At 36.4% G+C, this 27,061-nt stretch overlaps 1 protein-coding gene across 1 annotated transcript; it reads left to right on the top strand.

Annotated features, from left to right (window-relative positions):
* Nucleotides 1-23: 23 nt before the first annotated feature.
* LOC124836336 (mediator of RNA polymerase II transcription subunit 25-like) lies at nucleotides 24-26,615 on the top strand. The gene is made up of 15 exons (XM_088110965.1): nucleotides 24-439; nucleotides 2,326-2,356; nucleotides 2,744-2,807; nucleotides 3,256-3,386; nucleotides 12,346-12,555; nucleotides 12,688-12,753; nucleotides 13,277-13,484; nucleotides 13,827-13,897; nucleotides 14,014-14,859; nucleotides 19,305-19,358; nucleotides 19,560-19,588; nucleotides 24,410-24,478; nucleotides 24,571-24,655; nucleotides 25,687-25,773; nucleotides 25,866-26,615. Exons 1-15 carry the CDS (start codon nucleotides 342-344, stop codon nucleotides 26,430-26,432), a joined length of 2,616 nt encoding a protein of 871 aa, XP_087967091.1. The 5' UTR covers nucleotides 24-341; the 3' UTR covers nucleotides 26,433-26,615.
* The last annotated feature ends 446 nt before the right edge of the window (nucleotides 26,616-27,061 follow it).

The following is a 27,061-nucleotide window of genomic DNA, read 5'->3' as shown; positions in this document are numbered from 1 at the left end:
CGGACAACCCTCGAACACAAACTGACATAGGTCAACAACAAACGACTCTAGTTTTTTTTTTTTTATCTTTGGTGCATCGAAGTTAATCTGAAGGAATCAGATTCAAAAACAGCGAACAACCAAAGACTTTTCTTGATGGTCACTGCACTGGCCAGTCCCGAAATTCTCAAGAAATAGTGTGAATATTCATTATTTTTTGAAAAATTGAACGCGCCCTTCTACTTTACAGTATTGAATTTCCTAAACAAATTCTGTAACATGACTGATCAATTTCTGACGTAAGTTAATATTCCATACCTAAACTTTCCCCACGCGACCAGATCGAAATTAGAGTTTTGGACATGGCAGAGTTCCAGCTCATCGTTGTCGTCGAAAGTACTGCTGCTATGGGACCTTATTGGGAGACTGTTCTCATGGATTATCTCGACAAGATGATCAGGTTTAGTTTCACACCTCTCTTTTTCCACCAATTTTAATATTAATTTCGGTATTTTTTTTTTCTTTCCGATAAAAATTAGGGATTTCTGTTTTCTTATTCTTTTGGTGTGTCTGTGGAGGTTCTGAGTTTGGTTTTAATGGTGCGTGCTCAAAGTGGTTTTATTTGATTTCGAACTGGAGAGAGAAGAACACCTTTGTTGTTACTCTTGGTGAAACCCTGCTCTTAATATTATTTCTGATTTTTTTTCAAGGTGTAATATAGCGTTTACTTTAACCATGGTTCGAATTTCTGGTTTGGGAGATGTTTTAGTGGCAATAAACTACTGATGTCTTTATTTGGGTTATTTGAATACGAGATGGCTACTCTGTAAACTGATAATCCTTTGCAGGTCCTTGAGGAATCGTTTTTCTTTCTTAATTGTGTGTCATTTTAGTTTTTAGGAGTACGATACTTTTTGATTTTGGGGTTGATCTTCTCCCGCTTGCAGTGGGTTAGATTGAGGAAAGTGGAGGTCGCCTAGTTCCAAAGTTAGGGCATGCTTACTATATGACATAACTAACTACTAATAGACAACCTATCGGATCGCCATATTGATACCAACACCATGACCTTTTGTTGACGCTATTTGATCCTAGCAGTTGAACTAATACTTAATGGTAATCATTACAAGTTTTCTTTGCTCAAAGGAATATTTAAAAAAAGTGGGATACCAATTACGGTTCCTAATCATACTGTAAAAACAAAACCTGGTCAAGCATATATACTAAAAGTTTATAAACCAAAACATTATCAGAATTTTATAATGATGAACTTTCAGGCTCATTGTTTGAATTTAATACTTTCATATTGGCTGCACAAATATATAAAATGGTGTGCTCAACTAGAAAAATTCCTCTCCAACTTTAGGTGACCAATTACACCTTTCTTCTTTTTGTTGATGACAATATACCCTCCTAGATAGAGACATAAAAAGAACATGTAAAAGGAAGCTGCTGTTAATGCTTATTCACTTGGGGTAGAATGGTCACTTATTTATGGTTCACTTTTTTCCCTTGTATATGGTTTAGATTCTATTTTCCTTATTGTTGCTTAAGATCATGGTTGTTCCAAGGAGGTTGCTGTCACCAAGACTTAGAAAGATTGATTACATCCTTAAGTTTTTTAGTCTTTGTGTTGTCTTGTCTATTTTTCTGTTGGAGGATTTCTTATCTGCACCTGGGTTTTTTTGTTCTTCATACTTCACTATTAAAATTTCCTTTTTATACCAAATTATACCAAAATAAGAATACTATAGTGCTCTCTGACCTTGTCCCTTAGAGGCCATGGGCAGATATTTCAAAAGAAGCTCAAAATAACCTGTCCTACAAGAAATCTGAAGATAGGGTAGAACACTTAATATCCGAACATTCCTTTCTGTCAAATACACCAATTGGTAGCATGTGTTCACGAAGTCATCCTCTTCTTGTTTCTGCTGATGGCCTGAAAGAACCTTTTCTAACTCTGACAAATTACAACACTGGGTTCACCAAGAATTAAAAAATCCAATTTATTTTCAATGAATGAAAGTGACCGCTCTGCAATGGTAAGTAGGTAAAGGTGTCTGATCAAGTACCAAAGTGTTGGACAAAATATTTATTAGTCCTGTACTTGTAAACAATATTTTTTGAACTGGAATTCAACAGAAGTCTTAGCTAAAAATAGATAGTCATGTTCCTAACCTGCTTTGGTTTGGACTTTGGTAAACCATGCATTGTCCACTATGCCAAAAGTTTCCATTTTTTGTTTATATGTATATTTCAGTTTTCTCATGTTGTCTTACTCATGAGGTTATTTTAAAGGTTATATACTGTCATAGCCTGTCTTAACCAATTATGGTATTTGTACAGGTCTTTTGGTGTAAATGATTCAACTGGGCAGGTAATACACATTTTGCTTTCTGGAAAATTTCATAATCTTTGTCATTCACACTTCTGATTTAGTTGTCTTATATCTTATTTATTGAATGTATTGGCTATTTTCATAAACATAGAGAAAAATTAAATTATTCTTTCCTTATGGCTGCCAGCAGTAGTAGCTAGGCTTTAACTCTAAAGTTCCTTGTGATGTGACAAAAACACTATTATGTATATTAGTAATATTATTTACAAACAGTAAAAAGGTTTTGTTATGGAATTATTGATTGCTTAGAGAGGTCAGAACTGAATTTGATGATATACTTGTAGATGTGATATTATTTATATCTTACTGAATGATGATCATATGGTTTTATCTCTTAATCTTACATTTCCCCCTTTTTTTTGGCAGAAGTCGTCGGCTCCCAATGTGGAGTTTGCACTAATCACCTATAATACTCATGGATGTTATTCTGGTATAGTTCTGCTAGTTTTCTTTTTTCAGGTTACATGTTGGCTGTTTATTTAGATTGTTTACAAAATTTTTGAAGTAATACTGTTGCATCTATCCCTTGCCAGTTCATTTTCTTTTTAATTTTCAGCTACTTTTTCATTTCAAATCACTTCTTATTACATATTAAAAAAAACAGAAAAGGTAAAATAATTTCTAAATTTAAAGTTTCTGCTGATTTTGTGTCTGGAAGGACAAATAGTTTCTAAATATAAAATTTGTGCATTGTGTCTGGTTTTTTTCTTAATTGGAAGTTAAACTAGAAAGTAGACAAAATTTATCTACACACTTTTTATTGAAAATACAATCTCTTGAAATATGCTGCTTGAGCTCTGGCTATTACACTGGTGAATTTATATTCAATTGACTAGTCCATTGAGTATATTCACTTTGTTGAGCATCATTGCATGCAGGTTGCCTTGTGCAACGGACAGGTTGGACTAGAGACCCAGATGTTTTCTTCTTGTGGCTATCTTCTATACCATTTAATGGTGGTGGTTTTAATGATGCAGCAATTGCTGAAGGGCTTTCTGAAGCTCTGATGGTATGCATGTTGTCTACATTTAGATTCTTGTTTGCCTGTAATCTTTCAGTGTTCATTTGATGTCTATATATCTGATCTGGATCATTCCTGTTTGTTGTTTCCCTCTACATATTTTGTTTCTGTTTCTACAGAAACACACGTGTTCTTTGCTCTCTTACTCTTTCATGGATTTATTTATTTTGATAAAAGTATTCTTATGCGAAGGATTGAATGGGGGTAGACATTTTGGTGATACATGACCGATACACTGAAAGTTTTGGTACTTGGAAATTCCCCCATGTTTAATAATACTTATAAGTGCATATAACATCACAGATAATGTATTTCAGTACATTAATGGTTGATAACAGTGATAGTGATATTTCTGTGCACTTTTATTGGTTGGATGAATCCATTTTGAACTAAATTAATTTCATAAGGCTGACCGAATGAACATGTTCAGGAGCTAAAACGGCTTGATTGGTTCATATTGGCTAATTTATGCCAATTTGCTCCTTAATTCGTATTATTTGAGATAACAAGCTGAGTTGGAATGTTCACAATAACTGAATAGTAGCAGTTTTGCAGTTAACAAGCTGAGTTGGAATGTTCATTAAGAATCTGGTTACTGCTTGTATAAAATTGTTCCTGTAATCTGGTGAGTGGCGTTTCTTATATATGTGTGTGTGGATATAGGTTTAGGAAAGGATGACCAGAAGTTGGTTAAGGTGATTCAGTAAAGTTCATTAGAGGCAACTTTGAGGATAGTGGATTGTGTGTTTTATAGCCTGGGAAAAGTTGTTGAGCTGCAGCAGGAGAACTAGGAGGACATTTTTGGAAGTTTTTAAAAGGGATTTCATGATAAGTGTTGGAAATTCACATCGACTAGAGATAAGACTAATTTAGAGTATATAAGTGGGTGCAAACCTTACTTTGCAAGCCGGTTTTGTGAGGTTGAGTTATGCTTAAAGTCCACCTCTTAACATGGTATTAGAGCCATGGGTTAAAGCCTATCCTAGCAAGATTTGTGTTTGTTGGGCATATCATTCCACCCGCTATTGGACCACCCATTAATGTCTAGCCTCATGCACGTGATGTATATACTTCGGCTTGAGGGAGGTGTGTTGGAAATCCGAATCGACTAAAGATAAGGCCAATTTAGAGTATATAAGTAGGGACAAACCACACCTTACAAGCTGGTTTTGTGGGGTTGACTTGGGCTTAAAGTCCACTTCTTAACAATAAGTAATATCACCTAAACTTTGTCTTTAACTAAAGTCCAATCCAATCCATGAAATTGATCTCTCCTTTTGTTCGATTTGTTTGGAAATGTCTTTTTTCTCCCAATATTGATTCAGTCATCAAGCAGAGTTCTGCTTGACTTGCTAGTTTCTATGAAAATATAGTGTTACTACAAGCTAAGTTTCACAAGATATTCTATATTGTATTACACGATTTGGTGAAAACAGGTCAAATATAAAAGAGAGGGTTGAATTATGTATTAAAATTTTTTGCAATAGAAAAGAATAGTAATTGGGATTTGGTTGCTCTCCCAAATGATAAAAAAAAAACTATTAGGGTGCAAGTGGGTATATACTAAAAAAATACAAGGCTGATGCGTCCATTGAGAGGTACGAAGCAAGGTTAGTAGCTAAAGGATTCACTCAAACCTATGGAGTGGATTACATGGAAATTGTTGGTCCAGTTGCAAAAATGAATACAATTAGGGTGATATTATCCCTAGTGGCTAATTATGGTTAGAACTTGCAACAATTTAATGTTAAAAATGCCTTTCTTCATGGAGAACCAAACATTTTGAGGTTGGCATACATTTAATCAAAGAAAAATTAGACAGTGGTCTGATCTGCACTTCATATGTCTCCTCAGAAGACAACCTTGGAGATGTTCTAACAAGGGAAATGGAAAATACCTATTCACCAGCTTGAGGGGAAGTGTTAAAATTTGTTTTAGCTGTATTATTTTTGTCACAATCTTTGTTTTTTATTAGTTGTATTTTTTTCCTTATTTAATAGATTATAATTATTGTGAATAATGGGGATATCCTTGAATCATAGGGATCCGATTGTTTAGGAGCTATTACTGTGCTTCCTAAAATAGCTTTCTAGCCTTGTATATATGGATTGTATTCTCAACATAATAAAATATATGATTCTACCCTAAATTATAAGAAGTTTTAATTAGGGAAGCTGTATTTGACTAGTGATAAGACCAATTTGGAGTATAGAAGTACATGCAAACCTCACCTTACAAGTTGGATTTGTGGGATTGAGTTAGACTTAAAGTCCACTTCTTAACATGGTATCAGAGCTATGGGTTAAAGCCTATTCTAGAGAAATTTGTTTTTGTTGACATATCATTTCACTTTTTATTGGATTGCTATTAGACCACCCACTAATGTCTAGTCCCAAGCACGAGATGTATATACCTCGGTGCGAGGGGACTGTGCTGGAAGCCCACATCGACTAGTGGTAAAACCTGTTTAGAGTATATAAGTGAGTGCAAACCTCACCTTACAAGTCGATTTTGTAGAATAGAGTTAGACTTAAAGTTCACTTAACATAATCAATAAATTTGTGACATTTTATTTTGAGTACTTCTTTTATTGTTTTTGAGAATTTAAAAGTATATAGTATACACTGTATAAACAATAATTATTTTAGAAATAGCAGAGTCCTATGTTGCTGTGGCATTTTTGGAGCAGGCTGTTATGTGCCATCAATGGGTCAAAACAAAGATAACATTTTGTGCAGTATTTTACCTGGAGAAATGATGTCCCTGGTTAAAAATGGGCTTGGATGCCTATGTCATGGTAGTGCAGCGCTGCTCTTTTGGCCCCTTCTGCACACACAGTGCCTTCTATTGAAAATTTCTCCATTATTTGAATCACATCACAGCCTAGGCTGCTCTAGTGTCGCATTATAGTGCACTATCGACTACTATGGTTCTGTGAGTGTAATACTGAAGAGACTCCTGCACTTGAACCTTTACTTTCTTCGGTGAGATCTGTGACATTTGCCCCTGATGCAGAGTGCAAAAAAATAAAATGGAAATAGAAAAAAAATGCAAAGATAGAGTAGAAATGAGGGATGCATTATTCATCACTGAAAGACGGAAAAAAAAATGCACCAGAAAGGATATACCTCTCTAATACCCCAGTGCACAGCTCCTTACAGAGAAGCGTAAAAGCTACTCGGTCCCTCCATAGAACCGTCAACAACCTCCCCTGTTCGCACACTCTCGTATTGCTTAAGTAATGGAACTCTACTCCCTCTATAACTAATTTTGCCAGCTCAACATTCTCTTTTTCTATCTTTGATCTTTTCCCTTTTCTTTTGTAGACAATCCACTCTGTGGTTTGTGGTTGCCTCTTGGACTATCCTTTCTGTTAGGATATTTATCCTATTTTATCATCATTATAGTGTGTCAAGGGTTACCCTATTTATCATGATTATATTGTGTCTAGGATTACCCTATTTATCATGATTATATTGTGTCTAGGGTTACCCTATTTATCATGTATTTGTGTATCAATTTATTCTTATAAATAGAAGATTGTGAGAGGGATCAATCAAGCCCTCAAGAATTATTTCTTTTCAATCTTAAGTTGGTATCAGAGCGGGTCGATCCCGCTCTGGTTTCTGTCTCGTAATATATATCTGTCCGGCGCCATAGTTCTTCGTCGCCCGCCGCTGCCCGCCGCTGCCCGCCGCTGCCCGCCGCTGCCCGCCGCCGGCCACCGTCAACCGCCGGTCACCGTCGCCGCCGCCGGCCACCGTCAACCGCCGGTCACCGTCGCCGCCGCCGGCCACCGTCCGGCCACCGTCGCCGCCGGCCACCGTCGTCCGTCGCCGGCCGCCGTTCACCGCCCGCCGTTGCCGGCCACCGTCGTCCATCACTGTCACAGTTTCCTTCGTCTAAACCCTTAGGGTTTTTTTGTTCCTCGCTAGTACTATTTGTCTTCTTCAGAGATGGCGTCTGGCAGTACTCTTTCCTTCTCTGGAAGTCCATCAATTACCTCCGAGAAGCTAAATGGAAAAAATTATCTATCATGGTCTGCTGCTGTTGAAATGTGGTTCCTTGGCCAAGGGCATTATGACCACCTTGAGCGAGATGGAAGCCATGTGCCTACTGAAAAAGCTGATCAGTGGAAACAAGCAGATTTCCAGTTGTGTACCCTGTTATGGCAATCAGTGGAACCCAAACTTCTTGTATCTTTGAGGGCTTTCAAAACTTGTCACTCCTTTTGGAAGAAAGCCCAAAGCATTTATGCCAACGATATTCAACATCTCTATGACACTACGAACAAGCTTGCATCTCTTAAAATGGCAGACCATGATATGGTGTCCTTCATGGCTGAAGCCCAATCTGCTGTCGAAGAACTTAGGATGTTTTTGGAAGTAGATCCATTAGAGGATATCAAAAAGAAACTAGACAAATTTTACATGGTGTTGATCCTTCGTGCCCTACATCCCGATTTTGATCATCTCAGAGATCAACTTCTAACTAGTCATGAGGTTCCCTCTATGGAAACATTGACCACTCGCCTTCTGCGTGTCCCGGTATCTCAAACTCAAGAAGCGCATGAACTAGTGGAACCATCTGTCATGGTTGCCACACGAGGAAGAGGAGGACGTGGCACTAGAGGAGGAGGACGAGGAGGTCGGGGACGTACTCAATGCACATATTGTAAAAGGATGGGTCATACTCAAGAGAATTGCTACTCCTTACATGGTTTCCCTTCCAAAACCGCCAATATTTCGAAGACTGAAACTTCCACTTCGAAAACTGAAACCTCCACTTCTATGTTTTCTGAGGATGAATATCAAGAGTATTTAAGGTTAAAGTCTAACAGCTTGGCACAACCATCTCAATCTCCCAATACATCAACAGCCTGCGTTTCTCAATCTATGGAATGTCAAAATTCATGGGTAATTGACTCAGGTGCTTCTGATCACATTTCTGGTAATACCTCTTTGTTCTCATCTATTTCCTTTCGAGAAAAACCTCATTTCATAACCCTTGCAAATGGATCTAAAACTTCTTCCAAAGGAGTCGGTCATGTTTCTTTGTCTCCCTCCCTCAATCTCAACTCAGTCCTTTTTGTCCCTAATTGTCCTTTTAATTTAATTTCCTTAAGCCAGTTGACTAAAATGTTAAATTGTTCAATAACCTTTGATCATAAATCTTTTGTTATACAGGAGCGTGGTTCGGGGAGACAGATTGGAGAAGGATATGAAGCTGGCGGATTATACCATTTTGGATCTCGTCCAAGGGTGTCTTGTGTTGCTGCTCCTAATCCTAAAGTGCTACATGATCGACTTGGCCATCCTCATTTGTCCAAATTAAAAAAGATGTGTCCTGAACTTAGTGGTCTCCAAACTTTAGAATGTGAGTCATGTCAATTAGGAAAACATGTTAGATCTTCCTTTCCTAAAAGGTCTCAATCAATATGTAATTCTAGTTTTTCCATCATCCATTCTGATATATGGGGACCTAGTCGTATCTCCTCCTTTGGTTTTAGATATTTTGTTACCTTTATTGATGAATATTCAAGATGTACTTGGGTTTATCTTATGAAAAATCGTTCTGAATTGTTAGTTATCTTTACATCCTTTTTGAATGAAATCAAGAATCAATTTGGTCAAGTAATCAAAATATTAAGAACTGATAATGCAAAAGAGTATTTCTCATCCTCCTTTTCTGCCATCTTGAGTTCCCATGGTATCTTACATCAGTCTACTTGTCCTCATACACCACAACAAAATGGTATAGCAGAACGAAAAAATAGACACTTGGTTGAAACTGCTCGTACCCTTTTGCTTGGTGCCCATATTCCTGTCCATCACTGGGGGGATGCCATCTTAACTTCATGTTATCTTATTAATAGGATGCCCTCCTCCTCTCTTGATAATAAAGTCCCTTTCTCCATTTTGTTTCCTAATGATCCTCTCTTTCATACATCTCCCCGAGTGTTTGGCTGTGTATGTTTTGTTCATGACATGTCTCCAGGTCTAGACAAACTCTCCGCTCGCGCTCTCAAATGTGTCTTCTTAGGCTATTCTCGACTTCAAAAAGGATATCGGTGTTACTCTCCTGAAACTAAGAAGTATTACATGTCTGCCAATGTCACATTCTTTGAACAGACTCCTTACTTCTCTCCATCTGTTCAGGATGTTTCTATCCTCCAACAAGTCCTTCCTATTCCAATGGCTGAGTCAAATAGCTCCACTGTCTCTGTCATTCCAAGTCTTGATCACAATCCTTCTACACCTGTTTCTCCACATACTGAGATCATCCCACACAGGGCCTCAATGGATAGTCCACCTCCCCAAGACAATGGTGAATCTCCTACTTCAGATTCTTCTCCCTCGTCACCTCCTCCCACGCCTCCTGGTGCAAATGATTCAGCATGGCCTATTGCCCTCAGAAAAGGTACTCGTTCCACTCGGAACCCTCATCCCATTTATAATTTTCTAAGCTATCATCGATTGTCGCCCTCCTATTTTTCTCTTTTATCCTCAGTGTCCTCTGTTGTTATACCCAAGAATGTGAAAGAAGCACTTGATCATCCTGGATGGCGACAAGCTATGATTGCAGAAATGCAGGCTCTTGACCACAGTAATACTTGGGAGCTGGTGCCCCTTCCCCCAGGAAAAAAGGCGGTTGGTTGTCGATGGGTGTATGCAGTTAAAGTTGGCCCTGATGGTGAAATTGATCGGCTCAAAGCTCGGCTTGTTGCCAAAGGTTACACTCAGGTTTATGGTCTTGATTATTGTGACACTTTCTCTCCTGTAGCCAAGATGACTACTATTCGTCTCTTCTTTGCCATGGCAGCCATTCGTCACTGGCCACTTCATCAATTGGATATCAAGAATGCCTTCCTACATGGTGATCTTGAGGAAGAAGTTTATATGGAGCAACCTCCTGGGTTTGTTGCTCAGGGGGAGTCTGGTATGGTATGCAAATTGCATCGATCTCTATATGGCCTTAAGCAATCCCCACGTGCTTGGTTTGGAAAGTTTAGCTCCATTGTTCAAAAATTTGGGCTAAAACGCAGTGAAGCAGACCATTCAGTTTTTTATTGTCATTCTTCTCTCGGGAAATGTGTTTACTTAATAGTATATGTTGATGATATTGTCATTACAGGAAATGATGCTGTTGGAATATCTCAACTAAAAGAGTACTTGTGTAGACATTTTCAAACCAAGGATCTTGGAAGTCTCAAATACTTTTTAGGCATTGAAGTAGCGCAATCAAAAGATGGAGTTGTAATCTCCCAAAGGAAGTATGCTCTTGATATATTACAAGAAACAGGCATGATTGATTGTAGACCGGTAGACAGTCCCATGGACCCAAACCAGAAATTAAGGACAGAAGAAGGTGAATTATTCTCCGATCCAGAGAGGTATAGGAGGCTGGTTGGCAAACTGATTTATCTCACTATTACAAGGCCAGATTTATCCTTTGCAGTTGGAGTGGTTAGTCAGTTCATGCAGGCTCCATGTGTTGACCATTGGAATGCTCTCATTCGCATTCTAAGGTATGTAAAGAAGGCTCCCGGGCAAGGATTGTTATATGAAGATAAAGGAAGCATTCATGTCTCTGGGTATTGTGATGCAGATTGGGCAGGTTCACCTATTGATAGACGGTCTACAACAGGATATTGTGTTTTTCTGGGAGGAAACATTATTTCATGGAAAAGTAAGAAACAGAATGTAGTAGCTCGATCAACCGCGGAAGCCGAGTATAGGGCAATGGCATCATTAACATGTGAACTTATATGGGTGAAACAATTCCTTCAAGAGCTTAAATTTTGTGACATCCATACTATGAAGATGTATTGCGACAATCAAGCTGCTCTCCACATTGCATCAAATCCAGTGTTTCACGAGAGGACTAAACATATAGAAATTGATTGTCATTTTGTTCGTGAAAAGTTGTTGACCAAAGAAATATGTACTGAGTTTATTGGGTCAAACGATCAACTCGCAGATGTATTGACTAAGTCATTAAGGGGTCCTCGGATTGAGTTTATTTGTTCCAAGCTTGGTACATACAATTTGTATGCTTCAGCTTGAGGGGGAGTGTTAGGATATTTATCCTATTTTATCATCATTATAGTGTGTCAAGGGTTACCCTATTTATCATGATTATATTGTGTCTAGGATTACCCTATTTATCATGATTATATTGTGTCTAGGGTTACCCTATTTATCATGTATTTGTGTATCAATTTATTCTTATAAATAGAAGATTGTGAGAGGGATCAATCAAGCCCTCAAGAATTATTTCTTTTCAATCTTAAGTCTTTCTTCTGGCCAAATACTTCCTTCTTGATCCCTATCATGCCCCTCTCAAGGTCTTAGGAGTCCCTAGTCTAACTCTATCCTTTCCCCCCCTTTTGCTGTCATTGTGGACTTCTTCTCCTTCAACCTTTTTTACTTGTCTCTTTCTTTCTTTCTCTTGAATTTGTTTTTAATCCCAAACATTGCATGAAATCTATTCAATGTCTTTTCCTATTAGAGAAGAAAAACTTCATTTCAATCTAAAACAAGCAACCTAAAGTGATAGCTCCAATTAGACTGAAGGTCGTTCTTTGAGGCTAGTACTTTGTTTGAGGGCTTGAGGCTACAGTTTTCTTGAATTTGTGCTTTTCTTTTCCGGTTATGGATAGTCTAGTGTCTAGGGATTCTATTTATTTCTTTAAATGCCTTTCTTTGTGTTACTACACAGGTAATTAGTGCACTTATAACTGGCTCTCTGGAAACTTCTTTTGGATATCTTATGATGGCTAGAATGCAATTTTGTTTATAAGGTCTGCAATTCTGGTGTGATACACACCACTATTCATAATCTGTAGTAGGTTTTTCTTGTTATTTAGATAGTATAAACTTTATGCGCATCTCTTTGACCTGAAAAGATTAATTTAGATCCTCACACCTAATGTTGGAATACTTAGATGTTCCCAAATTCTCAAAGCGGAGGTCCTAATCAGCAGAGTGTGGATATGCACAAACATTGTATCCTTATTGCAGCTAGTAATCCCTATCCGTTGCAGACACCAGTTTATGTTCCACGACCACAGAACTTAGAGCAGAGTGAAACCATTGACTCTGACTCAGGGAACCGTTTATATGATGCTGAAGCTGTGGCCAAAGCTTTTCCTCAGGTATTCTTTGTTTATTTATTTTAATGGAACTGTGTTTTTGTTGGCTGTGAATTTAGTATCTGTCAGTTTTAATTCTGTCAGTGGTGAAAGCATTTACACTTTGATTAATGGTATGAGATCTTGTGCATGCAGTTTTCTATTTCCCTGTCAGTTATTTGCCCAAAACAGCTTCCCAAAATTAAAGCCATCTACAATGCGGTAAGGATGACATCTCACTCTTCTACTAAAATGTGTTTGGTTCAGTATTGAGAATTCATCACTGAATTTTGAGTTAAAAAAAATTTATGCTGTAAGGTTGTAATGTTTGAAATAATTTACATTTTAAGTTCTGGATTAGTAAATTGAACAAAATAGTAAGTTAGTTTATATGAACTAAAATGAACAATTGTCATTTAATAATTTTCACAAGGAAAGGTTGCTGTTGAAAAAAATCTAATGACCATGTATATGCTGAACGTTTTCAGCTCCTTTTTCTTAAATTCTATATTTGTTGGTTCCAAAGAAGCCTGGCACTTGGCACAGACATGGGATGTTGCATTAAGATATGTCAAGGACATGACAATATATTCTATAGCTTGCACGGGATATTAGAAATTTCTAATCTATTTGAAGATAGAATGCATATATTATGAAATATTTTGCAAATATTCAAAGAGAGACTAACTAGTTTTTACTTCTACGTAATTGTTATAATATTGATTTTATTCCTTTGAAATTTTAGGGAAAACGAAGTAATAGAGCAGCCGATCCACCACTTGAGGTTAAAACCCCTCATTTTCTTATTTTAATATCAGAAGGTTTCAGGGAAGCTCGCATTGCTCTGAGTCGTTCTGGGATCACTAGTTTGCCTTCAAATCAAAGTCCGGTTAAAGTAGACACTATTCCTGTAACGCCGGTTACTGGGGCACCCCCAACTGCTATGCCATCAGGTCATATTTACATTCTGTGTATGCTTCCTTTAATCAAGGCATTTTTGTGTACTGCAATATTTCTTGTTTGCTTGGTTAGTTTATATTTCTTGTTTATCTTCACTTTTTGCATGGCAAATTTGATTTTAGAGACTTCATTGTTGATCTATGTTTACAATACATTGCCTTAGGGTGCTAATTGGTAGAATTTAGAATTACATAGTTGCTTTAGGTTACTAGTTTATCATTTTTAGTTGGTCACTCTGGTCAGCATTTTACATATAAATAAGTTGTTTATTATTTTTCTCTGTTCTGGTTGTGGATTTGTGATATATTTAACATGATTTTTCTATGAAATTTTAGTTAATGGATCTATTGCGAATCGGCAACCAGTTCCTGCTGGTAATGTGGCTCCTCCTGCTACTGTTAAAGTGGTAAACCTAAGATCCTTGAGACTATCCAATAGCGTGTCTAAACTATGGGACTGGTTTTAGTTTTTTTCCGACTCAATTTTTCACATGATCCTTGATTCTGTGTAATAAATCTGTAGGAGCAAGTTCCTCTAACCTCCGTGGTAACTGGGCCTTCCTTTCCTCATAATTCGTCTGTTCCTCGTGCTAATAGTACTAGTCAAGGAGTTCCAAGCTTGCAGACGTCTTCTCCATCTTCAGTTTCTCAAGATATTATAACAAATAACGAAAATACACAGGATACAAAGCCTACAGTGTCAATGTTGCAGCCCCTTCGTCCAGTGAATCCCACTCAAGCAAATGTGAGCATATTGAACAATCTTTCTCAAGCCCGGCAGGTGCTGAGCTCTGCTTCCTTAAGTGGTGGAACCTCTATGGGACTTCCATCAATGGGTCAGACTCCTGTTGCCATGCACATGTCAAACATGATATCTAGTGGGATGACATCTTCTGTACCTGCGGCTCAAAATGTGTTTTCATCTGGACAGTCAGGAATAACATCAATAACTAGTTCTGGGCCTCTTTCTGTTCCTGCACAGGTTGGACAAAACCCAGGTCTCAGTTCATTAACTTCCAACACTTCTAATTTGTCTTCAAGTTCAAACATTGGGATTTCACAACCATTGGGTAATCTTCAAGGGGCTGTTAGTATGGGACAACAGGCATCTGGTATGAGCCAAGGAAACCTTTCAGGGCCTCAAATGGTGCAAGGTGGAGTTCCCATGAGCCAAAATGCATTGAGTGGGGGTCTTGGTCCATCAGTTGTCTCTTCTGGGAATGGCACAATGATTCCTACTCCTGGAATGTCTCAACAGCAATCAGGCATGCAGCCCATTGGGAACAATGCTGCAGCTAATATGCCTTTGTCACAGCAAACATCAGGTGGTATGCAGTCTTCGCAATCGAAATATGTCAAGGTCTGGGAGGTATGGTCCCTTCCTCCATGGAAATTCACTTGTCAGAATTATGTTTTACAGCATTGGGCTATTTTCCAGATTGCAATTTGTATTTTTCAGTTCATTTCTCTTGCTATTATGGTTTCCCTGTAGTAACATTTGGCGTCTCATCTCTTGTTTGACTATTGCTATTATGATCTTAGAGTATATTGGATGTTGAGAACATCAGTCTTTCTGCCATTAACTTCTACAGTTTTTTGATCCTTGCTGTATCTTGCATTTTCCTCATCTTTTCATTATACAACATTCATTTTATAGTTGCGGAGTTGTATTTACCATTAAAACTAAACCTTTTTTTTTATTTATCAGCTGTACATTGGTTACTTCCTTTATCATTTTGCATTATTTGTTTGATATAACTGTCTATTCGACATTCTTATTTTTTTATATACAACTATGCATCATATAAGGAGAAATATAAAGGTTGTTTGGTGAATGTATATTTGATAATTATAGTAATTAGTGACTATTCTATTTATATATATTTATTCATATTCGTTGGAAGTCCTATATTGGTTAGAGATAAGGTCAATTCAGAGTATATAAGTGAGTGCAAATCTTACTTTACAAGCCGGTTTTGTGGAGTTAAGTTAGGCTTAAAGTTCATTTCTTAACATGGTATCAGAACCATTGTTAGAGCTTGTTAGAGCCTGTCATTGCAAGATTTGTTGTTTGTTGTGCATATTGTTCCACTCGCTATCGAGCTGCTATAGTACCACTCATTAATGGCTAGTTATGTTGAAATGTAATGTATTTCTAGTAGGCTTTTAGGAGCTTCCTTATATTCCTTGTATGCTGAACTACTATCCCTTATAAATAGGGTAATATGGTGTATTAGGGTTTAGAGAAGTGAGTAATAAAATTTTTAGTTTCTCTAAACTCTTTAAGTCGGTATCAGAGCCAGCCTCCTAGGCTTTTAGTTCCTGTCGTCGTAGCTACCGTCCGCTGTCGCAATCCACTGCTGTCGCTATTGCTCTTTCTCTGGCGAAGTCAAGGGTTATGTGCGCCTTGAGAAGCACGACTCACCTCTAGTGGTCGCCGCCTCGTTCACCTCCACACGCGCTGCTTGTCTTCGGCCAGCCTCGGGCACATGTTCCTCACGCGTCGCTTTATCCATGTTGGAACATAACTGTGCCCTCAAACAAACTAATCATGATATGGTCGCTCACATAGGAAAGGCTCGTGCTGCTGTAGAGGAGTTGAAGAATTTATTTGAGGCTAGTTCTTTAGAAGGTATCAACAAGAAGCTTGATAAGTTTTACATGGTTCTAATTTTAAGAAGTCTGCACTCAAATTTTGATCATGTTCGTGATCAAATTTTAGCTAGTGATCAAGTCCCATCAATGGACTACTTGGTTACTCGACTTCTTCGGGTACCTACATTAGTAAAGGTTGAGAATTTAATTGATGGTATTGAAACATCAACTATGGTAGCCCTATAAGGAAGAGGAGGCAGAAGCAACCGAGGAGAAGGTGGTGGTCATAGTATGCATCCTCAATGCACATATTGTAAGAAAATAGGCCATACCCAAGAGAAATGTTATGCCTTACATGGCTATCCAGACAAAGCTGCTCATGTTTCTAAATCTGATAATCTAGAATCCAGAATTTCAAATGAAGAGTAAGTCTGGAAATTCTTCTAATCTTGGCCAATCCTCCTTCATGTCAAATGTGTCAACTGCCTACATATCTCAATCTGTGGAAGATCATAGTCCATGGATTCTTAACTCAGGTGCCTCAGACCATATCTTTGGTAACATTCCTTCATTTTTCTTCCATGTTCTCTTTGAAAATTCCTCTTTTTATTACTCCTGCCAATGGATCCAAAGTGGGATATCAAGGAATTGGCACAATTTCCTTATCTCCTTCACTAAATTTAAATTTTGATTTGTATATTCCTCATTGTCCTTACAATTTAACCTCCTTAAGTCAATTGACTCGTTCCTTAAATTGTTCTATAACCTTTACTGCTAAATCCTTTGTTATACAGGAACATGGTATGTGTCATCTGATTGGAGAAGGACATGAGTTCTTAAAACCTAGTTCTTCAGTTTCCTATTTTACAACTTCATCCCCAAAACTTTTTGCATGATTGTTTGGGCCACCCAAGTTGTCCAAGTTGAAGATGATGGTTTCGAGTCTCAAAAACATTCAAGTCTTACATTGTGAGTTTTTCAGTTAGGAAAACATGTTAGATCTTCCTATCCTAAAAGGTTTGAGACGCAATGTAATTTTCCTTTTTCAATTATTCTGATATTTGGGGACCAAGTCATGTTTCTTCATTTGGTTTTAATTATTTTATAACCTTCATTGATGAATTCTCTTGATGTACTTGGATTTTTGTCCATATTTATGTCATTTTTTAATGAGATTAAGAACCAATTTGGGAAGACAATTAAAATCCTCATAAGTGATAATGCTGAGGAATATTATTCAACCGCGTTTTCTTCATTTTTATCTTTCCAAGGAATTTTACATTAGTCAACATGCTGAACTACTATCCCTTATAGGACTACTCATTAATGTCTAGTTCTACGCATGAGATGTATATACCTCAACGTGAGGGGTGTGTTGGAAGTACATTGATTAGACATTAGACCAATTTAAAGTATATAAGTGGGTGCAAACTGGTTTTATGAGGTTGAATTAGGTTTAAAGTCCAATTTTTAACAATATTAATATACTTATATGTTATAATTTTGTATTCATCACATTGTATCATATATATATATATATATATATATATATATATATATAATAATAATAATAATAATAATAATAATAATAATAATAATTTTGATGCATATTTAACTTATTTAAAATTACATTAAATATTTAATAATTATAGGTTTAAAAGTATTGTTCATTTTTTTTTATAAATTTAAAGAAATTAACTGTCCATAGGTTAAATATAATTCAGTTAGCATTATAATGTTATAATTTTCATTATTCAAAAATGTATAAGAAGTTATTTCTTTAGAAAAATTTATGTATTTTAACAAAAAATAATATTTCATTTGTATATAATTTATATTATTATATTATATCCTCTATATATCTATTTTGTTAGGTGTACACCATACAATAGATATGATTACATACTGCATCCTGTCTTATCCTGCTCTCATTCTTAGCTCCAAACAAGCCTTGTTTGTAATTTTGTTTGAAATGTATATGATATAGTAATGTCATAATATGAAGCACTGATTCAGATACCGGATATGACACCCCCATGGACACCAAGACCATGCTAATGTCCAAAATATAGGATATAAAGACATTGCATATACATATATATAATCAACATGAAAAATCTCTGTTGAGAATAAAAAATTATATAATTCACATTGTAAAATCAAATTTGGTAAGCTTTATGATTTTCATATAATAACTATCCTTTCAGTAAAATATTAAGAACAATATATCTTATTAATTAAAATAACTAGTTTAACTCCTATGGAAAAAAAGTGTTGATTCTTGCAATACTTATAAGATAGTTTCATTTTTAATTCATTTTACCTTTCTATGATAGTAGTGTCTAAAAAGTGTTTAGATAGTTGACCCACTCTAATTGTGCTCAAGTTGTGTCAAAGAAGTGTCTAAGATGTGTTGAAGAGATGATCCAGCCAAAATCATTTTCCATTTGCGAGGTTGAGGGATGTTAGACACATAACGTTGACATTCTATTTTGTAGAAATGTTGGTGTTTCCTAGCATATAACAGAAGTACACAGGTGTCTCGGTTGAAAGGTTGTGAAAAATCTGTTAGTTCTAGCTAATTACGTAACTTGCATGAATGATACTAATCATTATTTATACCAGCTTTTCTCAGACTCTCAACCGCTGTTTATGGTTAAAATGAGTAAGATTAACATCAGAGGTTGTAAAAAAAATATAGTTCAAACTAATTACTTTACAATACTTGTAATCAGTATTTGTAGGAGCTTTCCTCTGACAAACTATCAACCTCTTTTTATGTTCTTTAATGAGAAACTTTTAAATGCAATACTTTGCTACCATGTTGAGAGTGAGTGGCTGTGGGAATATTATTACTGCTTATGGAACGTTTGTTAGTAATGTGGCTTTCCACATCTTTGTATTATTCTTGCATTTACACTACCATACCTAGTCTAGTACTCCCTTATGGTCCACAACAGGTGATTTCTAGTTCCTTGGTTCTTTAGAAATACCTTAAATTATCAATAGGAACTTTTCTAATACCTCATTAAGTTATCTTTTTAAATCATAAAATATTGTATAGAAAACATCATATTTATACTGTATGTTGGTTATAATTATATTTATATTATTCTGAAATGAAGAATAATTTGAAAGTGTTGAGGTGATAGGAATAATTTGAATTACTCTGGCATGCTTGTATTGGTTTTGTATATATAATATTTAAAATTTGTGCAGGGAAGCTTGTCTGGGCAAAGACAAGGACAGCCCGTCTTTATCACCAAGCTAGAAGTATGTTCTCATATGCATGCTAAAATTATTTTAATCTTACTTTAATCTGTTATTTCTGTTTTTAATTTGGACAGCCTATTTTCATATCCCTGTATAGCTGTTTTCGTCTCATTCTTAGTAATGGAGATTGATATGTAATTTTATAGCAACTCGTTAGCTCTTTCCTGTATGATCCTGATGCTCATTTTTTTTTGTATGCAGGGTTACAGGAATTCTTCTGCCTCTGAAACGTAAGTTCAGGCAGGACATTGTATTATTTCTTCCCAGTAGTATAGAAAATATTGTGTGCTCGAAATTTATACTAAAAATGTTCCAAAATATTATAATTTTTGGTTGAATTGATTTTGGTTTGAATCAAATATTAGGTAATAAGTTCTATATGTACGTTTCCACCGACTCAGTCCGCCATCACCAACTTCTGAAAGTTCAATTACTAGACTAAATTTATTCTTATAAACATCACATTTTGGAATATTTGGAACTACTATCAACTATAACCTGATAGCTGTTTTCGAATAAACAGTTGCTACAATTGCATCCGAAATAGTATGGCAGCTGTAGCATGAATTTTTTGAAGAAACCCTTGAAACTTTGTTTTTGAAAGGGGGGAGTACTACTGTCTGACTGTGCAACCATCACCCACCTACCTTTCATTTTGTGCAAACCAATACTATTTCCAGTGGCACCAACCCTTCAATATCCTCTCTACCCTGAATTACCTTTGAAGCTCCAGCCTCTATTTCTTTTTACACTGAGCACACCCGCCCTTTTTTGTTGAATAATTAAGATGTCTTGTACTTGAAATAATGGATGTCTTCAGACAATTATTTTCCCTTGACTTTTATTATTATATAATTGTATGTTTACCTAAACAAATGGCTTTTTTGTTACTAACGAATTTGTCTTGAATTTTTATTAATCTTTTATTGTTTTGAGCATCTGTATTTATGTAGTATATATAAATTGTTAAATTTTTATAATTGTTTGGAATAGTGCTTATTAGATATCTCATATTTAGAGAAAAACTACATACTCTGTTAGGCCATTACTTGTATATAGTAGAAAGAAAACCGGTACACAGACCGGTACACAACCTAACTGCCAAGGCAGTTAGAATGGGTAGTTAGGAGGTTTGTATATAAGGGCTGTGAGGGTAGCTTTGAGGAGTTAGCGAAGTAATACTATTGTTTTGTCAGGAACGTGTTGTCCTGATCGGGAGAGGTTAAGCTCTCTGCATTGTATCTCTGATTGTTTTGTGAATAAAGAAACTTTTCAGCATTCTTGTGTTCTGTTTGAGTGAAGAGAAGTGAGTTTCCATTAGGTTCTTGATTAAAGAACCTAACATACTCTGTTTCATTGATTCTGAAGAATGAAAAAGATTACAGGGCGCTGATCCTTGTATATATAGGGACAGAGGCAGTCTAAGTGTGTTAGCCACGTTTGCTAACTAAGATTGAGCTTTCACTAATAAACAAATTTTGGTTACTGTGGTAACCAAAAGTCACCCAAAAGCATTCAGCTTTGCATCTTTTTGATCTCCCAAAGACTGATGACTAAGTGGCCAACTGGTCCCTTATTACAACTTGAAATAAAACCAAAAAGTAAGGCCCATTTAATTGGTTAATCCAAAACATAATTTGGTCAACCAATTTTACAAAGGATTGAGCCATTATTTAAACAAACTAATTACTTAAAAACTGTAGCAAAGTGGCATGTCACGATCATTAATTGGATTCACATCAACATCCCTTATATTCTTCTTGCTTTGAGTGAGAAGGGAGCCGTCATTTTGGGATTTTACTTCAATGCCTAGAAAATGGTCAAAGCAGCCAAAAGTCTTGAGAGAAAATACAACATTTAGTCTGGGAATTATGTACAAGAGCAATGAAAATGTCTTACAGGGGAGCCAAGTAGGTCAAGTCTCTTAAAGAAAAGGAACGGGAGGAACAAACTAAACTGTTTATTTTTTGTGTACTTGAAATAAGATAAGTACATAGTTATTTATAAGTACCACATATACAAAAAGCTATTGTTAATAATACTTTTCAGATTTAAAAATTAACAATTATTTATTCAGTCTAACACCCCCTCCCCTTTCCCCTCTCAAACTCAAGAAGATTTTTAAGAAGAAAAACTCTTCACGTAGAGTTTGCCTCTAAAATGCAAACTGAGCTAAAGATAGAGGCTTGGTCAGCACGTCTGCCCAGTGATCAAGTGTGGGAACATCTTTGATGTAGAGTTGCTTTGCCATACTCGTCTTCCACACAAAGAAAACATCAATCTCCATGTGCTTAGTGCAATTATGAAATTCTGGATTGTTAGCAATAGATACAACACTTTGATTGTGACAGAACAGGAGTAGTAAAGGAAACTTGCAATTCAGTGACCAACGTAGAAATCCATATTAATTTAGTGTAAGTTTCAGCCAAACTTCTATACCTAACCTTATTACTAGAACGAGTAATAACTTGTTGCTTTCGAGATCACAAGGAAGATGATTGATCCTCCTGAAGTAGAATGTCTACCATCAATATTAGATGTCCAATCAGCATCACAAAAGGATGGACAATAAGTGCAGGTTGGCAATGTAGTCCATGAAACAAAGAACCTTTAAGATACAGTAGTATGCGTTTTATCACAAGCCATTGAGAATCCAGTGGTTTGGCCATACATTGACAAACTTTGTTCACAGCACGTAAGACTGAGTTATATAAATTGGCTATGAAAATAGATGAGCCCCAATCTTGGATATCTTCTAATTAGAAACCATAGGGGAAGAAATGATGTGAGCTTCTGCTATGTAGTTTTGTGAATGAAGCAAATCTCAAATATATTTACTTTGAGTCCTAATAATAGACTTATCGAGTGAATATTTAATTTAAAGACCAAGAAAATAATCAAGATGACCAAGTTGTTATTGAAAAAAAGTTGCATGAAGTTTGGTTGTAATATGTTGAATCAGAGTAACAACGCTTCCCAAGGAATTTTACATCAGTCATCATGTTCTTACACTCACAACAAAATGGTATTGCAGAGAGAAAGAATAGACATCTCATTGAAATTGCACGCTCCCTGATGTTGAATACTAATATTTTTGTGCATCAAGTGATGCACTCCTTACTGCTTGGTTTCTAATCAATAGGATGCCTTCTTCCTCTCTTGAAAATAAAATTCCTCACTCTATCATTTTTCCAAATGACACTTTATACCATGTCTCCCCATGTGTATTTGGGTGTACGTGTTTTGTCCATAATGTTTCCCTAGGTCTTGATAAGCTCTCTACAAAAGCTATTGTGTTTTCTTGGGATACTCTCGTCTTTAGAAATGTTTAGAAATGGTATAAATGTTATTCTCCCTCCACCAAGAGATATTATATGTCTCTTGATGTCACATTCTTTGAAGATACACCTTTTTTCTTGTCCTCCATGGAGGATCATTCATCTATCCAACAAATGTTTCCTCTACCATCATGTAATCCCTTGGTTATTCCTGCTTCTGTACCTCAAACTTAAAATGCGAATGACATTGTTCCTCCCCCTCTTCTCACATATCAGCATCGACAACAATCTCAAACTAAGAACACTGAAGATCCTCGAGACTTGGATCCTCCTCCATTAGATCCCCAAACCATGGATCCTTCATCCTCCTCGCCTTCTCTTGGCTCAGATAATAAGTTGCCCATTCCGGAAAGGTATTCACTCTACTCGTAATCCATATCCTATTTATAATTTTTTGAGTTATCGTCGTTTGTCTCCTTCCTATTTATCTTTTGTTTCCTCCTTATCCTCCCTTAAGATTCCTAATAATATTCATGAGGCACTTGATCATCCTGGATGGCGACAAACCATGGTTGATGAAATGCAGGCACTTGACCACAATGGTACTTGGGACCTTGTTCCTCTTCCTCCTGGTAAGAAGCTTGTTGGTTATAGATGGGTTTATGCTATTAAAGTTTATTTTTTCTTTAAGTATAATGATATCATCAACATATACCAAAAAAAATATAATGAGAGATTTTTCTGTAAATAAGAGAAGAGTCACATTTATTGCTAATGAATCCAAATGGATGAAGTGTAGTTTGCAATCTGTCAAATCTTTGTTGGGGAGCATGTTTCTAGTCCACTGAGAGCTTTATTCAATTTACAAACAAGAGATTAGTCACTCACTTTCCAAATCTCCTTTGCAGAATTAAGAAACATGCAAGTATTTGTGATTTCTGGGATCATGGAGTTCCATAGCCATGCCATGATCATAGAATCCTCTTCATCCTATTTTGTAAATATGGGATCTTCTTTAAGGGCATCCTCAGTCAAGTGATTAGCTTTCACTTTACCTTTCAAAGTTCTGCGAACAAGCTAGGTCCATTTCAAATAATTCTTCGCATCCAAACGGTAGGCAATGTTGAGGTTCTGTAGTTGTTCCTGATTGCTCTGTGACCCAATATTCACCACTTTAGTAAGTTGGTCTGCCATGCCCACCTAACCGTAATGCAGTGAGAAGGGATTTGATTGTTGTGGCTCCAACTAAGAAATAACACTGCAAAACAACAACAACAATGAAGGATGCACTCCAAAACCACAACAATGAACGCTACTACCCAAACAATTGTCAGCAATGAAGGTTGTCATCTAGGTTTTCGTTTGCGACAACCATAAAGGTTGCCGTCTAGGGTTTTGATGTGCGCTGTCAGAGATGGTTCCCAGAAATTGAGAACTCTGATGCCATCTCATAATTTTGGGAAGAATCATATATTTTATTATGTTGAGAATACAATCCATATATACAAGGCTAGAAAGCTATTTTAGGAAACATAATAAGAACTCCTAGACAACCGGATCCCTTTGATTCACGGATTTACCCATTATTCACAATAATAATAATTTGCTAAATAAGGAAAAAATACAACTAATAAAAAACAAAGATTTTGACAGCTAAAACAGATTCAAACAAATAGTTGATTTTGATGTTATGATTTGATTGAAATGCTTCGTATATTCTGTTAACTTCATTAATTTGTTGATCTTCTCACATGTTATTGATTTTGATGTCAGACTTGCCGCAAATTGGCCCTCTGTAATGCAAATAGTTCGGCTTATATCTCAGGACCACATGAATAACAAGTAATTCCTTATTTCAACTATTGTCATACTCATCCCCCATTGCGCACAGGCACAACCACTCATTAATATCGGTCCTTAATGTTTTCTTGTAGACAATATGTAGGAAAGGCAGATTTCCTAGTTTTTCGGGCAATGAACCCACATGGATTTCTTGTTCAGCTGCAGGAAAAGAAGCTGGTATGTTATCTTTGGGTGTTTCTATTTTTTCCCAGTCCAGCAAATCCCCCTTTTTCTAAATTCTGTTCATACTCAGTCACAATTTCAATTATTTCCTGAACTCTTACCCTCGATGTCTTCTCTAAAGTTCTTGTGAAAGATGGATGTAATTCAGGTTTGGTACTATGAGCATTTTAACTCAACAACTTAATGGCAAACAATTTTGAATTAATAATACTTGTAACTCAAGGAATATTATGTTATGTTGCGTTACATTCATGTTCGTCTCGTAGTGATGTGACTTAAGACCAGTCAAAGGTCACTTAACCTATAGGTTTAAGCTGTTTGAAAAAGATCTCAGACTATTTTTATTTAAATCTAAATAAATCCCTTCGGAGATGGTTAGATGTGTTCCTCTACTTTGGAGGATACTTTGTTATGATGGTTTACCGAAAAAGAAGATTGAAATTTTTGGAATTGAAGTTTCGCAGTTCATTGCTGTGTGGTTGGAATAGAATGGCTACATTTTGGGGTCTTTACCCTAAACTTGCTACGGGATAGAGTTAGTTTTTTTCTCCAAATGAGGTAGTCTACCACATTCTTCAGCAATGCTAATCGTCTCCTCCAATTCCAAAGCCTGGAATTCACGCAAGATAGGTAGAAACTTAGTACACAGTTGAGGTTCAGATTGTGCATTATACCATGCGGAAAAGTGAACATTTTTTAATTCTTTGATATTTTGATGCAATAGGGAAGTATAAATAGGAAGAGGAGATTAATTCTGTACATATTATCTGGGCCTTAAAATATCAGGCAATAACCTTTCCCATAAATGCTATGTCTAAAAGAAACAAAAATGGAAATAAAACAGAATCTAATCATGTCAATTCCTAATAATTTGATGTACAAATAAAATCACATAATTTTGATTGATTTCCATAGATCAAATACCATGATTGTATATGATGAATTACCCTATGGCTGTGGACCATTGGTTTCATTTCTTACAGGAGGAATCTTTTTGTGTTGCTGAATTTGTTGTTTGGTTTCAGTGTGCAGTCATTCAATTACCATCACAGACGTTGCTACTATCTGTTTCTGACAAAGCCTTCCGCTTGATTGGGATGCTTTTTCCCGGGGTAACATTTAGCTGCTGATTTAATTGAGGCTCGATTACAATTATGAGCCTGTTATACCTTGCCTATTTACTTGAAGCCTTGAATGCTGGCAGGATATGGTTGTTTTTAAGCCACAATTGTCCAGCCAGCAGCAGCAACAAATGCAGCAACAGCATCAGCAGATGCAATCACAACAGCAGCATCTTCCCCAGTTGCAACAGCAGCAGCCACTTCCTCACATGCAGCAACAGCAACTTCCTCAGATGCAACAACAGCAGCAACAACTCCAGCAGCAGCAGCAACTTCCTCAGATGCAACAACAGCAGCAGCAACTTCCTCAGATGCAACAACAGCAGCAGCAGCTTCCTCAGCTACAACAGCAGCAACAGCTGCCTCAGGTCCAACAGCAGCAGCAGCAGCTTTCTCAATTGCAACAACAACAGCTTCCACAAATCCAACAACAGCAACAGCTACCTCAACTCCAACAACAAATTCCACAACTACAGCAACAGCAGCAGCTTCCACAAATACAGCAACTTCAGCCTCAGCAGCAACAGATGGTTGGGGCAGGAATGGGTCAAGCCTATGTTCAAGGCCCTGGGCGGTCACAGCTGGTTTCACAGGGACAAGTTTCTTCCCAGGGAACAACAAACATTGGTGGAGGGGGATTCATGAGTTAGCTCAATTTTTATAGGATTCCCCATGGTCACAAAGGGTATGGTATTTGTATGAAATGAAACATTTGTGACAGGTATCGAATTAGCTCATAATTTATCACTCTCTGATTTGTCCTTATCTCAGAAAAACGCTAGAATGTCCATTTAATTTCTTCTGCAATTTAGCCATTAGCCGTTAAAATCTCAGGTTAAATAGTTAATATTAAAAGCATGTTAGAAAGTTATTTTGAGCTTGTTAATTTTAAAGTTAGGTAGAATTGTCTTCTAAAAAATAATTTTGAACTAGAGAATGGAATTTGTAAGTGTGTAGGATTGATTGTGTTTAGCAAGCTAGAAAAATGTTGAAATTCGAGAGCAGAGCTAGTTGCTTAATTTCACAAATACGGCACATGGATAGATCAATATATGCATACTTAACTACGCTGGATAAAGATGGTTACGAATATTAGATTATTAGATATTTTATTATTTTTAGGTAGTTTATTATTATTATTTATTTGTATTTTGGGTTTAATTCATATTTTTTTATTATAAAAAGAGTATTTCATGTGTATATTTAACACAAAGGAAATTAATCTTATATATAGCTTTACTATTTTTAACATTGTATTTAGAGTCTTGTTCTTTTAATT

Source organism: Vigna umbellata, chromosome 3, assembly GCF_029865625.1.
Source record: "Vigna umbellata cultivar VRB3 chromosome 3, Vumbellata_1.0, whole genome shotgun sequence".
NCBI lineage: Eukaryota > Viridiplantae > Streptophyta > Magnoliopsida > Fabales > Fabaceae > Vigna > Vigna umbellata.
The sequence above is the reverse complement of the archived record's forward strand: the minus strand, read 5'-3'. Positions and strand labels throughout refer to the sequence as shown.